This window comes from Pelodiscus sinensis, chromosome Z (genome assembly GCF_052426305.1).
Source record: "Pelodiscus sinensis isolate ZL-2025 chromosome Z, ASM5242630v1, whole genome shotgun sequence".
NCBI classification, from domain to species: domain Eukaryota; kingdom Metazoa; phylum Chordata; order Testudines; family Trionychidae; genus Pelodiscus; species Pelodiscus sinensis.
This window is the reverse complement of record NC_143085.1, coordinates 12,478,268-12,491,125: the sequence shown is the minus strand read 5'-3', so window position 1 is coordinate 12,491,125 and position 12,858 is coordinate 12,478,268. Positions and strand designations below refer to the sequence as shown.

Here is a 12,858-nt window from a genome sequence, read left to right as displayed (position 1 = left end):
TAAAGTAATATATGTGTGTGTATGTGCGAGAAAGAGCGAGAGCCTGGGGGCTCCCTCATGTCTCCTCCCCATCCTGATCTGCTTGGCTTAAGTGCAGGAAAGAAGAAGTAGTGAGCTTTGTGTATTTGACATCAGGTGGAAGCAGGGGAATGGAGGAGTAGTGGGAACAAGAGCACTTGGCTTCTTTTCCTGCAGACCGAGAGGGGTGGGGACTGGCTTGAGCTATATAAATCAGATGCCGCTCCATGCCTCAGTTTCCCCCTTCATACAATGCCGATGACACAGAGAATGTTTGTAAAGTGCCTTGTTGTTAGCCCATGGGGCAGAGGGGGAAACTCGGTCTCAGAAGCAGACTGGGGGGAGGTAAAACCCTACCTAGGCAGCGCTGGTTCCACTACGTCACGCTGCCAGACCGGTCTGAGTGGGTCCCTCTCTTGGCTGCTCCTCCCCCCAGGAGGAGTGGGTACCTCTCCATCGGCTGCAGGAACCAGCATTTCAAGGTCTTTGCCAATGGGCAGCCGTTCTGCAATTCAGCTCTGCCGCGGCTTCCAGCAGATCGATACACTGGAGATCGATGGTGCCGTGGTCGGGTCCTGTGCCCAGTTCTGAGCCCGACCGGTGCCGCTGCCCAGACGGAGATGAGTGGCACACACACGACACCCCCCTACGGCCGCCCTCGCAGACCCAATAAACCTCTCCCTTTCGCAGAACGACTCTGCTCCTGCGTGGTTCTGGGGCTACTTGTGTGTGTGTCCTAGACCCCCTTTCTGCTCACCGCAGATAGAGACTCCTCTGCAGGTAGAGCTGAGTGCGACGCCTGCACTGGGATGGCGTATTGGGATAATGTACTGACAGCTCCTCTGCGCCACCCCCCCTTTTCCTGCCGCTGCAACATCAAATTAACCTTCCTGGTCTGCCCCCGTCCTCCCTCCGGTACCAGGAGACCCCACGCATGATGGGAGGGGCTGCAAACTGGGGAGCAGGCTACTGCAGGGCTGAGGGCAGCAAACCAGCTCCTAGAGCCCTGCAGGGCCTGGCCACAGGGAAGGGGAACTGATGTGAGCAGCATTTAGAGCTGGGGCGGGCTGCGGGGAGGAGGACAACGGAGCCACGAGCAGGACAGGGGGTGAGCCAGCACCAGTGAGTCTCAGGGGGTATGTCTACACTACCCCGCTAGTTCGCACTAGGGGGGTAATGTATGCATACCGAACTTGCTAATGAAGCCCGGGATTTGAATTTCCCGGGCTTCATTAGCATAAAGCCGGCGCCGCCATTTTTAAAAGCCGGCTAGTGAGAACCCCGAGCCGTGGAACGAGGAGTACAGATAGTTCGGAATGGCTACGTAGTTCGAACTATCTAGCCCGTGCCGCGTGTAGCCGCGCGGCACGGGGTTCGCACTAGCCGGCTTTTAAAAATGGCGGCGCCGGCTTTATGCTAATGAAGCCCGGGAAATTCAAATCCCGGGCTTCATTAGCAAGTTCGGTATGCATACATTACCCCGCTAGTTCAAACTAGCGGGGTAGTGTAGAAATACATACCCAGGGGGACTAGAGCCTCCAGGAGAAACAGTATCGGTCCCTGGCAGACAAAGGTGGAACCAGTTCCAGGGCCTGGCCAGGAAAGAGCCCAAGTCCTGGGAGAAATCAGGCTCCATGCTCAGCTGTGAGTCCGAGTCCCATAGACAAAAGCGCCCCAGGGCAGTGGTGGATTCTCCACATGTCAATGGGTCTAGTGCAGGCCAGAGGCCTTGCTGGGATGCGCTAGGGCAAAGCCCAGGGCTGGGGCCGGACGGGAGCCTGTGAGAGGCAGCGGGGCGAGTGGGAGGCTCTAACTCTTGCTCCTGGCCAGGAAGTCCAGTGCTGGGTGACACCAAGGCCACGTCTGCACTGCAGGCATTTTGCTCAAGAACAACTGTTCTTGTGCAAAAACTTGTGGCGCATCTACACTGCACGTGAATTCTTGTGCAAGTAAATTTGCAGTAAAGCATCAGAAAAGAGGGCTTCTTACACAGGAGTTATTCCTCTCCCCACGAGGAATAAGCCCCTTTTGTGCAAGAGCTGTTGTGCAAGAAGGCAGCGTGGACGGGCACCAGGGGCTTCTTGAGCAAGACACTTTTATGGCTAAAATGGTCATCAGAGCTTTCTTGCACAAGAAAGCGTTCACAATGCCGTGGACACTCTTGTGCAAAAGCACATGGCAGGGTGGAGGTGCTCTTGCACGAGACCTTTTGCGCAAGAACTCTGGTGTGAAACAGTTCTTGTGCAAGAAGCCTGCAGTGTAGGGCAGGGAGCAGCCTATGGGGCTACTGGAGCTGCTGGCTGCAGGATGCCCAGTCAGGGAGTGGGGGGGACCCCTAGGAATGGCTCCAACTTCCCAGAGGGGTGGCCAGAGGCAGGACATTTGCCTGGCAGGGTGAGGTGGGGGGGGGCAGTGACCTCACAGGGGCTTTGGGCAGCCCTCAGCAGATCAGGCAAAGGGCAGGTGGGGAGGTGGTGACCTCACAGAGGAACCCACATCTCAGGCTGAGAAAAGGGGGGGGCGGGCCCAGGGGACTTTGGAGACCCCCGGTTGCTTTAGCTCTGGTGCGTCTCCTGCTCACAGTTGCTTTGTCCTCTGTGAGTTCCACATCCGGACAGCGTTTTGCAGAAGGTAAGAGCCCCCAGGGGTTTGGATCCCGCCCGGGGCCGGCTGGGTTCCAGGCAGGCCCAGCCCTCGGTCAAGGGCCAGAAGTGCCTGTGCAAGACCGAGCCGATAAGCAAGGGGCCATTTGGGGGCTGGGGGCAGTCGCTCTGGGGTGCTGGAACCCCTGGATTTCGCTCTGCAGGCTGCGCCCCAAGCTCCCCTTTGCTCCCCTCATTTGCAGCATGGCCAAACACATCAGGCTGTGGTTCCGGAAAGCCCTGAAGATGGCCCCAGGGCCGGTGGGAAGCAGCTCCTCCGTCCCCGCGGGCGGGGAAGCTGAATCCCACCAGCTCGGGGCGACTCGCCCACCGGCCAGGCCCCTCCGGACCTGGCTCCAGAGGCGGCTGGGAAGGCGGGACCCAGCCCAGCGGGGCAGCCGGGTAGGGTGGCTCTGGGGCCTCCTCTGTGGAGAGAAACACCTGCCCCAGGAGCCCAGCCCCCATTACCACCAGGGGGCATCGCCCTGCCCGGCCCCCGGGGACCTGCCAGTCTCCGGGAGCCCCCAGCCTCTCCGCACCAGCCCCTGCAGCTGTGGGTCCAGCTCAGTGAGCAGCAGCGCCTGGGCCTCCAGCTGCAGCCGGGCCACCTCCTGCAGCCGCTCAGACCCAGGTGAGGGGCCGTGAACATGCTGGGCCCAGGGGCTCACCCAGTACACGGGGGGGCAGCCCCAGTGTCTGCCCCGCAGCCAGGGCAATGGATGGGGGCGGGAGCTGCTGCTTGGCTCTCTTGTTCCTGGTGGGGGCTCTGCTGAGGGCGTTGGCAGATGTGAGGGTGGAAGGGGGATGGGTCCCTGCGAGGGGCGTGTGGGGCCCAACCTGCCCTGGGTCCCTGACATGGGGGCGCGTGACCCCTGCTGGCCGCTGGAGTCACCCTGGTCCCTTCCCTCCCGCACAGAGCCCCCCTGCGCCTCGGCGGAGCTCTGCCAGGAGCGGATGGACTCCCGGGTGGAGGAAGGGGCCATCTATGATATTGAAGAGCAGCTCCACACCCGGGACACGGTAGGAACCTTCTCCACACAGGGGAGACCCGAGATTGTCCGGCCCCTTCCCAGCACGTCCCCCCCTCCGGGAGGGGCTTGTCCCTGGGGATCCCCCTGGGGCCCCTTCTCCTGCATGACCTGGGCCCCCCAAGCTGAGGTCTCTTGTCATGCACCAGCTGGGCCCCCACAAGCCTGAGGCAGCAGTTGGGGGGGGAGTGTGGGTGCTTGGACAACCGGCAGCTCCCACCTCCACTCCTGGGAGGCCTGAGCCCTGCAGCTGTCCGTGGGGGGCAGGCAGGCCCCAGGCTCACAGACTCTCTCTGGGGTGCAGAGCCCAGCCGCCCTGCAGCGGTTCCTCCTGGCCGTCCCCCCCGCCTGCCTCGCCGCCCTCCAAAGGGGCGAGGACACCCTGGCGCCGCGCTGCTGCAAGGACACCATGATGGCCAGGATCGTGGTGAGCGAGTGGCGGCGGCCGGGAGGAGGGGAGGGGATACGTGGGGTGGACAGGGGTCTGCCTGGGCCATGGCGGCGGGTGGGGGTGCTGGAAATGGGATGGGTGGGGCCAGGAGTGCTGGAGGGGCAGGGGGAGGGTGGGTGGGGATGCTGGAGGAGGGAGGGACACAGAAATGGGGCAGGTCTGGGGTGCTGGACAGGAAGGGGGATTCGGGACAGGGAGGGGTCTCCCCGGGCCATGGGGGGGGAGCTGGAAGGTTAGCAGAGCGGGCTGCTGAGGATGCGCCTGGGGAGCAGGGATGAGGAGGTTCAGAGGCTGGTCACCAGGGCAGGGAGGGGCAGGAGACGGCCTGGGGACAAGGATTGAGCTGGTCCCGGTTTGGGAGGGGGGTGCTGGGAGGGGCCCTGTGCCGGGCAGGGGGGCTACAGGCCAGCAGGAGGCAGTGGGGTTGGATCCTGCTGGGTGGGGCGCTGGCCGTGTGAGCATCTCTTGAGGGCCCCAGCCTCACAAGCCCCTTTGTCTCCTTGGGTCTCACAGGAGATCATGGAGGACTCCCCCCCCCCCACTGGTCTTGGCCGACTGCCTCAACGCCGCCTGCAGCCTCAGGTACCGACCCCCCCCCCCCCCGCCGACTCCCCCCCAGAGCAGATCCCCTGACCAGGGAGTGGGAAAGTCTCCGTCTCCTGGGCTATGTCTAGACTGCAAGCCTCTTTCGAAAGAGAGCGCCCAGTGAGTCCGGATGCTCTCTTTCGAAGAAGCCCTAGTTACATTCAAGAACGCCTTCGTTCGAAAGAAGCACTTTCCAAAGAAGGCGTTCTTCCTCGTGAAATGAGGTTTACCGCCGTGGAAAGAAAAGCCGCGTTCTTTCGATTTAATTTCGAAAGAACGCGACTGCAGTCTAGACGCAGGTGAAGTTTTTTCGGAAAAAGGCTATTTTTCCCGAAAAAACCCCTGAGTCTGGACACAGCCCTGCTGCTGAATTAACAGTCTCTGCCCCTCTCTCCTGCCAGCACCTTGCAGCCTCCCCTACAGGCCCAGCTCCTGAGCCCCCTGCTGAGGGCGGCCGTGGGACAGACTGTGTCTGGGGACTGGCAGCAGGAGCCCATCCACACGCAGGTACGTCCCTCCGGGCCCTGCTCCCGGGCTGGGCTGGAGCTCCAGAGAGGAGTGGGGGTGGGGGCAGAGGGAGAGAAGAAGCTGCAGGTTTGGACCCTTCCCTCCAGGTTTCCCGTTGCTCTCCCTGGGGGCCCGTCCCTTCCATGCCCAGCCTGGGCTCCTCCCTGCTCTGCGAGGCGGCTCAGACCCTGCTCAAGGCTGCACCCCGGGGCCAGCGGGTGGCCTGGATTCCCCAACCCCCCTCTGACCCAGGGCTCCCCCTTGTCTTGCAGCAGTTCATCCGGGCCCTTCCCGTCGACCTCCAGGCCCTACTGGCAAGCCTCCTCGCCGAGTCCCCAGACACCGCCAGGCTGCAGCTGATCATGGAGGTGAGCCCCGTGGGGGGGACGGGGCCATTGTCCCTGCTTCCTCGGGGGGCCGAGAGAGGAGCTGTGTCAGTGGCTGGGGGGGGGGCACAGTCTGAGAGGAGCCCCAGGCTCTGCCCAGAACCGGCGCCTCCCTACGGGTCCTGACCTGCCTCTTTCCCCCCCAGCACCTGAGCCCGTGGCTGGAGTCCCGCCTGCCCCAGGAGCGAGCCAGGGCCCTTGGCAGCACCACGGCCCTGCTGGGAGTCGCCACCACCCTCCCGGGGTTTGAGGTAAGTGACCTCGGAGCCGGGGGCTCTGGGGCTGCAGGGCGCGGGGCTGGGAGCGTCCCCGGGAGGCAGAGCTGGGAATGGGCCGGGAATGGGCCGCGTTCTCCTTTCCCCGGGGAGGGGCGACCCTGGGCCTTTCCGGGGGGCACCTGGGCCCCAGACTGGGGAGTGGCCGTCAGTGGATCCCCTTGTTCCACCCCCGGAGTGACCCTTCAGTCGGGGCCATTGCTCAGGGTTGTCTCCTCGCAAGGCCGGCCCCGCCCCGCCCCGCCCCGCCCCGCCCCGGGAGGTGTCTCTGTCCGTCCCCGAGCTCAGAACCGCCTCGGCGGCCGTTAGCATGGGACGTGCAGCCCCAGGATGCTGAGGGACCCCCCCTCTTCTCTCCCCGCAGAACTCCGCCGACTGGCCGAGGATGGGTCACCACGTGGCCCAGCTGGGCCTTTTTATTTCGGACCCATCCGAAGACGTCAGCCGGCTGGCCCGGAAGGGGGTGCACAGCCTGTACCGACTCCTCCTGCACCACAGGGGTAAGGAACCCAGCCGGGACCTGGGCCCCAGGGACACCCTGAGGGTGCCGGCGGCGGGGGGAGGGGACCCAGCCCTTTTCCCCCAGACTGGCCCAAGGGGGGATGCGTCCCTCTGTGGTCCCCTTCTGCCCCCTGTGCCCCTCCATTTGCCCAGGGATGCCTGCAGGGACCCGTGGGAGGGGGAGGGCTCAGACCTGCCAGCAGAATCACCCTGGTTTGTCTCTTGCAGGCCTCAACATCCACCAGGCAGAGGACCTGTGGTGCAGGCACTACTATAAGGAGAGATGGGTCCTGGCGCATAGCAACACCGTGCGGGTGGGAGAGGTAAGGACGCGCTGCCAGGGCAGGGCAGGGCTCGGGGGTGGGGCTGGCTGGGGCCCTCGTGCGGGTAGGACGTGGGGTGGGAAGCGGGGAGTCGCTGATCGAATGGTCGATGCATTTTCCCTCGACTATTCGAGCCGTGGACAGGGCGGCGCTGCCCCTTTGTGACGCTGTCCTGGCGTTTCAAAGGGGCGGCGCTTCCTAGGGGCAGCGCCGCACCTTGCCCCGGATCTCCCATAGAAGGGGAAGCAGGGCGGGAGGGGGGGCAACACTTTTTGATGGAGGTCGCTCCAAGATGTTGGCCAGTGGCCTAGGGCTGCTCTGTTGTGCGGAGGGGGTGAGGTCTGGGAGGGTCTTGGGGGCAGGAGGAAGGTGTGACCTGGGGCAGGGGTTGGGGTGCAGGGTGAGGAGAGCGTCTGGGTGCAGGGTCTGGAAGGGAGTTTGCAGAAGGAGGAAGCTGTTTTAGCCCCAGGAGTTGGGGCCGGGCTCTGGGCCGTCAGCTGAAACCTCCCGTGCTCTTGATTTCAGGTCTTTGGGCAGCTCTTCACCCCAGAGCAGGAGAACTGCTTTTTAGACACGGCTCTGCTTGCTGCCCGCTCCCCCCTGAGGCGCCCCAGCCAGGCCGGGCTGGTCCTGGCCCACGCCCTGCATGGGCAGGCCCATCAGCTCCTGGGATACATGGTGAGCAGCCGGAGCAGATGCAGGAGAGTGGGGCAGGGCCAGGGTCTCCTTCCCATCCCCTCAGGGAGTCCCCCGCCCCTTTCCTCATGCTGCCCCCACCCCACGTCCCTGCTGGGTGGGTCAGAAGCTCACCCTGCGGGCCTGACGGGGGGTGAGCAGAGAGCAGAACAAGTCTCAGCGCAGGGGGGAGGAGGGTGGAAATGCTGGGGGGGCCCAGTACCCCTGAGTCCCCAGGGATGAATGTGACGGATTCTGCTTCCCTTGCAGCAGGAAGACAGCCAGTGAGAGCACAAGGAGCTGAGGAGCCAGCAGCTGCGTCCCCCTCCCCCCAACCCTCCCAATTGTATAGAATGTATTTTAATTCTGATTAAAGAACGTTTCAAAAAACATTTGGATCAGGCTTTGTCAATAATTTTTAATGGGGGGGGGGGCATTTTGGCAAGTGGTCAAGGGCCACATTGCTACCGAGGAGTTTGGGGTCTGGGACGGGGCGGTTGGGTGCAGAAGAGAGCTGAGGGTAGGAGCCTGGGTGCGCACCGTCCATTGCATCATCACGCGGCGCCATTGTGTTAGTGCTGGAGCTTGGGTGACTGGTTTAATTTGAATGTTTACACAGATTAGGTGTTTTAACTTTAGGAAACTTCATTTTAAATAAGGTAAAATGTTAATTTCTGTCTACCACAAAGGGTTTCAAAGTTTCCTTTATTAAAGGCAGGGATGAGGAACCTTTTTTGTCTCCAGGGCCACTGACCCCCAGAAAAACCAGTTGGGGACCACACACGAGAAAAGCAAAATACAAAAACCCTTCTTCCAAAACCCACAAGCCTCACTGAGGTGGCCCCCAACTGGGACACCTCACTGCTCTGGCGCTTCAGCCCCACTGGGGTGAGGGGAAGGGACAGGGAGGACTGAGGTTCGGGGATCCCTCATTTTTGGCCCCCCCTCAGATTGAGAGGGACCCGCAAATGCCACTCTCCCTGGAACCCAGGAGAGTTAATCTGTGCTGGGGCTGGAGTGCCAGGGGAGTGAGATGTCTCAGTCGGGGCCACATTCGTGAGGCTTGGGGGGGTGGAGGCGCCAGGGACGCATTCAGATAGAGCAGGGGAGCCGGCAGGGACCCTGAGAGGAGAAGTGGGAGTGAGAGCCCAGCCGGGGAGACACAAGGAAACCAGAGTCAGTCTAGTATCTCTCAGGCAGCTGGGGTAGACACCCCCCACCCCAAACCCCAGCCTCCTGTTGGATCCTCCTCCCACAGTTAACTGCCTCTGAGTCTGCACCCAAACTCCCATCGCTGCCCTGAACCTGTCCCAGAGCCTGCAACCCGCAGCCTCTCCCGCGCCCCACTCCCCAGCCATCCTGCACCGTAACCCCAGCCTCAGGCCAGCGAACCTGAGTGAGGGTGGGGGAGCCCAAGCAGCAGAGGGAGGGGGGAGTGGAATGAGTGGGGGCGTGGCCTCAGAACAGGGGCAGGGGTAGGTGCGGGGAAGGGGGCGGGGCAATGGTAGTGGCCTCTAATGCCCACACCCCTCCCTTCGGCATCGCTTATGTCCCATGTCCGCCCCCTCCTGAGCCCACAGCCGGTGCCAAGGCCTCGTGCCCAGGGCGGGGTCGCTCCTGTGAGCTGCCAGCCATACTGGGGAGAGGCGAGAGGGTCTGGGCTGCTGTGTCCGTTGCTGGCTCCTGTCAGGCCTTTGCACCGAGTCCTGGTGCAGCCTGAGCAAACCTGGGTCCTTCCCTGCTCCTCCAACACCACCTGGGCAAAGGGAGGAGAGTCCCCAACAGCCTCTGTCACTTCGGCCTCCTGTCGGGGGAACATGCCCCCTGCAGCATGATCCCCTGTAGATCTAGCCCTCTGGGCACTCACACAAGGTCTCTACACGGCAGCTGCTCTGTGCCTAGTGCTGGCACTGCAGAGCCATTTGCCACTTTGCACCCGACTCTCACCAGGTCCTTTCCATTTGCAGGGCCGGCCACATCTCCTGCCCCCTAGGCCATTGGCTGCACCCTCGTCTCGCTCCTCCTGGTGTCTGTATCCGTCATCACCTTGGTGCTGGAGAGATGGGGCCTGCCCCAGCCTGCCGGGCTGCAAGGGACTCCTGTTGGGAGCAGCTGCATGGGAACCAGAGGCCCAAGAATGGGAGAACCCTATTGACCTGCTGTGAGCAGGAGACGGGGGTGGGGAGGGGGCTGGGGAGGTACCTGTACTCAGCTCTGAATGGGGGCTGGGGAGACACAGACACTGCTGATGATTGCTGCACTGTGGGCCCCTGGGTTACAGTCTATGCCCAGGCAGCTCCTCCAGTCACTGCCTGTCACATTACTGGATCTTGAGGGGAGCAGCCAGATCACTGCTGCACCCATAGGTGGGGGTGTTGGCCCCAGAAAATGGTAGAAAAGGGGGCCATGTGGGGTGCTGAATAGAAGCTTATTATCTGATAGTCCTATGTAAGCTATTTATGTGGTTGTATAACGTCTGTGTGTGTAGTTAGGAATCTGTAGTCTGTGTGGATCCTGAATATTTCTCTGCATGTGGTTGAGCATTGGGCAGAGCCCGGCCTGTGGACATGCTAATTAGCGAGGCCCTGTGGGACAATGGCACTGAATGGGCCAAGGACACACCTAAAGCATGAGGGCGGACACCTAAGAGCGGCCAGCAGAGAGAGGCTGAGGACCAGGTGATCTCCTGCAGCCAAGAAGAGGCCAGGAAGGAGGGATAAATAGGCCATGTGGTCGATGCCATCTTGGTTCTCAGCTCAGCACTTCATCCCAGAGGCAGCATTGCAGGGATCGAAGAGCCTGGAAGACCTGTGAACCCATCCTGACCCTAGGATGTGCAAGAAGAACTCTTAAACCAGCAGCTGTAACATCTCTGCTAGAGGCTGCATCGAGAACTGGGAGATTCGGTGCATGTAACATACTATTCCTTTAACAACCTTACTCTCATGCTTTTCTTTATTGTAATAATAAACCTTTAGGTGTTAGATGCTAAAGGATTGGCTCAGCGTGATTTGTGGGTAAGATCCAGAGGGTAAATTGACCAGGGATCTGTGGCTGGTTTCTTGGGACCAGACAGAACTTGTTCGGGGTAGGTGGGATTGGGTGCTAGGACCCCCACCGGTGTATGAGGCCCGGGGCCATCGGGGGCATGGATATTGCTGGGGTGCCGGAGGGGTTTTGCTCGTGAGGCTTCAGGCAGGCAGCTGAAGTGCTCTGTGGGACTGGTTTGTGGCCTGTGTGGAGAGGTCACCAGTCTGGGGGCTGTAAGGAGCCCCGGATTTGAGCAATTCGCCCTGAGCGGACGCCCTCAGCTGTGCCCAGACACGGCCCGGTCCGTCACACTGCCCCTCAGCCTGCAGGCCTCTCCTCGCTCTCAGCCAGGCCAAGGGCTGAGCCCTGCTGTGGCCTGCCCCAGCCAGCCAGCCAGCCCAGCTCCTCCTCCTGCACAAACAGTCCCGCCTGCTCCTTTAGCAAAGCAGAGCGGGCTGGTTGTGGAACTTCTGGGAGACTGAGGTTCAAGTCCCAGGTCTGCTGCAGAGCCCTTGGCCCTGCCACTCCCCTGAGTGGGCCTCAGCTCCCGTCTGTGAAACGGGGACACTGATTCTAACTCGTCTAAGGGGAGCATTTTCAATGCCCTAAGGGAGTTGGGAGCACAAGTGTGTGACTGTGCTTTGTGCCCACTGCTTGGTGCTCCTAAATCCCCCAGGTGCTTAGCGTGGGAGCTTTTCCGGGCAGGGGCTGCGGCTAGGGTTCCCAGGTGTCTCGTTTGAACCGGACAGTCCAGTATTTGAGCTTTCTGTCCAGGAGATAAATTGAGAAAATATCTCAATTTTCTAAATAAGATGGACTCTAGGTTGTGATGCAATGGCAAGTATGTCTGGTATTTTTATTGACCATCTGGCAACTCTGGCTGCGGCTGCCTCTCACTACTCTGGTGTGGACAAAGCACTGCAGTCATCCGGGGACAACGCCCCCAGAGACGCTCTCCCTCTGGGGCAGGGTCCTTTAATGCTTTTCACACTGACATAGGCTACGGGACAGCCCCTTGGACACGGGCATGAGTGTCCCCGCGGGGCGGTATCCCCCGGACGCTGCGCAATGCAGAGAAGAGGGGTGAGTCCTGGGGGTTGGTGGGACAAGAGACGTTCCGTTATTTTAACCCCACCCGCTATAAAGCAGCAAAACCCTGGGTCCAGGTACTCAAAAGTGCAGGGCTCTGCTTCTGCGGGATTAGCCGCCCCTTCTCGGCTGGGAACACGCAGGCGAAGCATCAAAGGGCTCCCACCCCACTGAGATGGTGACTGCATGTCTCGGGAAGGGAAGAATCCAGCCATGGGGAGGGGAGGGATCCCCTCTGGCACTGACAGAGAGGCCCAGAGACATGCAGAAGGAAAGTTCGGGAGGGAGGGGGCAGAGATACCAGGTAGGGAGGAGGACGGAGGTGCAGCTAACTCTGGTACTTGTGACACCCAGACCCCATCTCTCCCCACCTCCTTGGGCCCAGGCAGCACCTGCTCCTTTTTGTCTCCTCTCCCATTGACTGCCGCCCTCCTCACCACCAGGTCTCCCAAAGGTTCCTCTCCCCAAATGTTTCCCACTCCCCTCCCACTGTTCCTCGCTCCCAAATCCCTGGGGTCCTGTCAAACAAACGTCTCTTCCTCCCTCCTGTCGCTGGCACCTCCATGTCCTGTAGCCTGGCCCCCCTCCCTTTACTCCATCCTTCACCAACCCTTCCAGCTCCTTGAGTTCCATTTCTTCCAGCCTCCACCCCAACTCCCTACATCTGCATCTCCACCCCAGCCCTGCCTCCCAGCCCCGCCTCTTAGCCCCCGGCCCCAAACCTTCCCTTCCCTGGTTCTTCCCTCCCCAAACTGCCTGTTCTGGTTATTTCTAGGCCAGGGGTGAAGCAGGAGCCATTCTGCTGGGCACTCTGCAAACACAGAACAAGGACAGTCCCAGCCCCACACATCTGGCCCTTGAAGAACAAACCCAGAGGCAGAGGGATCTGGACAGACGGGATTGTGGGGGGCAATTTCCCTCAGCAGCTTGGGCTGTCCTGGCAGAATGGTGTCTCAGTCTCCTAGGAGATCACGGTAGTGGGAACCAACTGTCCATGATGTGCTAGACAAGGGCGATAGGAAGCCGCTCTGGGGTGCCCCACTAAGCCTGGCGGGCTGGGGGCGGGGCTTTGGGTGCTGTCAGCACGCTGGGCTGCACAGCCACAGTGTACTCCAGGGATCTGGTGGCCAAGTAGTGTAGTGGCTGCACTCCCAGTCCCCTGCCCTGAGCCTCCAAACACCCCCCACCACCTACCCCTGACTCCTGCACCACAATCCCTGCACTGCGCCCCCCCTCACTCCTGGACTCCCTGCCCTGAGCTCCCCACACCCATACACTCCCCAGCCCCTGTCCTGAGCTCCACCATACCCCTGCCCTGAGCTCCCCATCCTCCCACACTCCCCACCCC

At 61.5% G+C, this 12,858-nt stretch overlaps 1 protein-coding gene across 1 annotated transcript; it reads left to right on the top strand.

Moving 5' to 3' along the window:
- Positions 1–3,421: 3,421 nt before the first annotated feature.
- On the top strand, positions 3,422–6,652 carry LOC149520669 (uncharacterized). Its single transcript, XM_089775301.1, has 7 exons — positions 3,422–3,680; positions 3,993–4,115; positions 4,653–4,721; positions 5,126–5,231; positions 5,504–5,599; positions 5,764–5,868; positions 6,257–6,652. The coding sequence occupies exons 1-6, from the start codon at positions 3,465–3,467 to the stop codon at positions 5,865–5,867; spliced, it is 714 nt and encodes a 237-aa protein (XP_089631427.1). The 5' UTR covers positions 3,422–3,464; the 3' UTR covers position 5,868; positions 6,257–6,652.
- Positions 6,653–12,858: the final 6,206 nt, after the last annotated feature.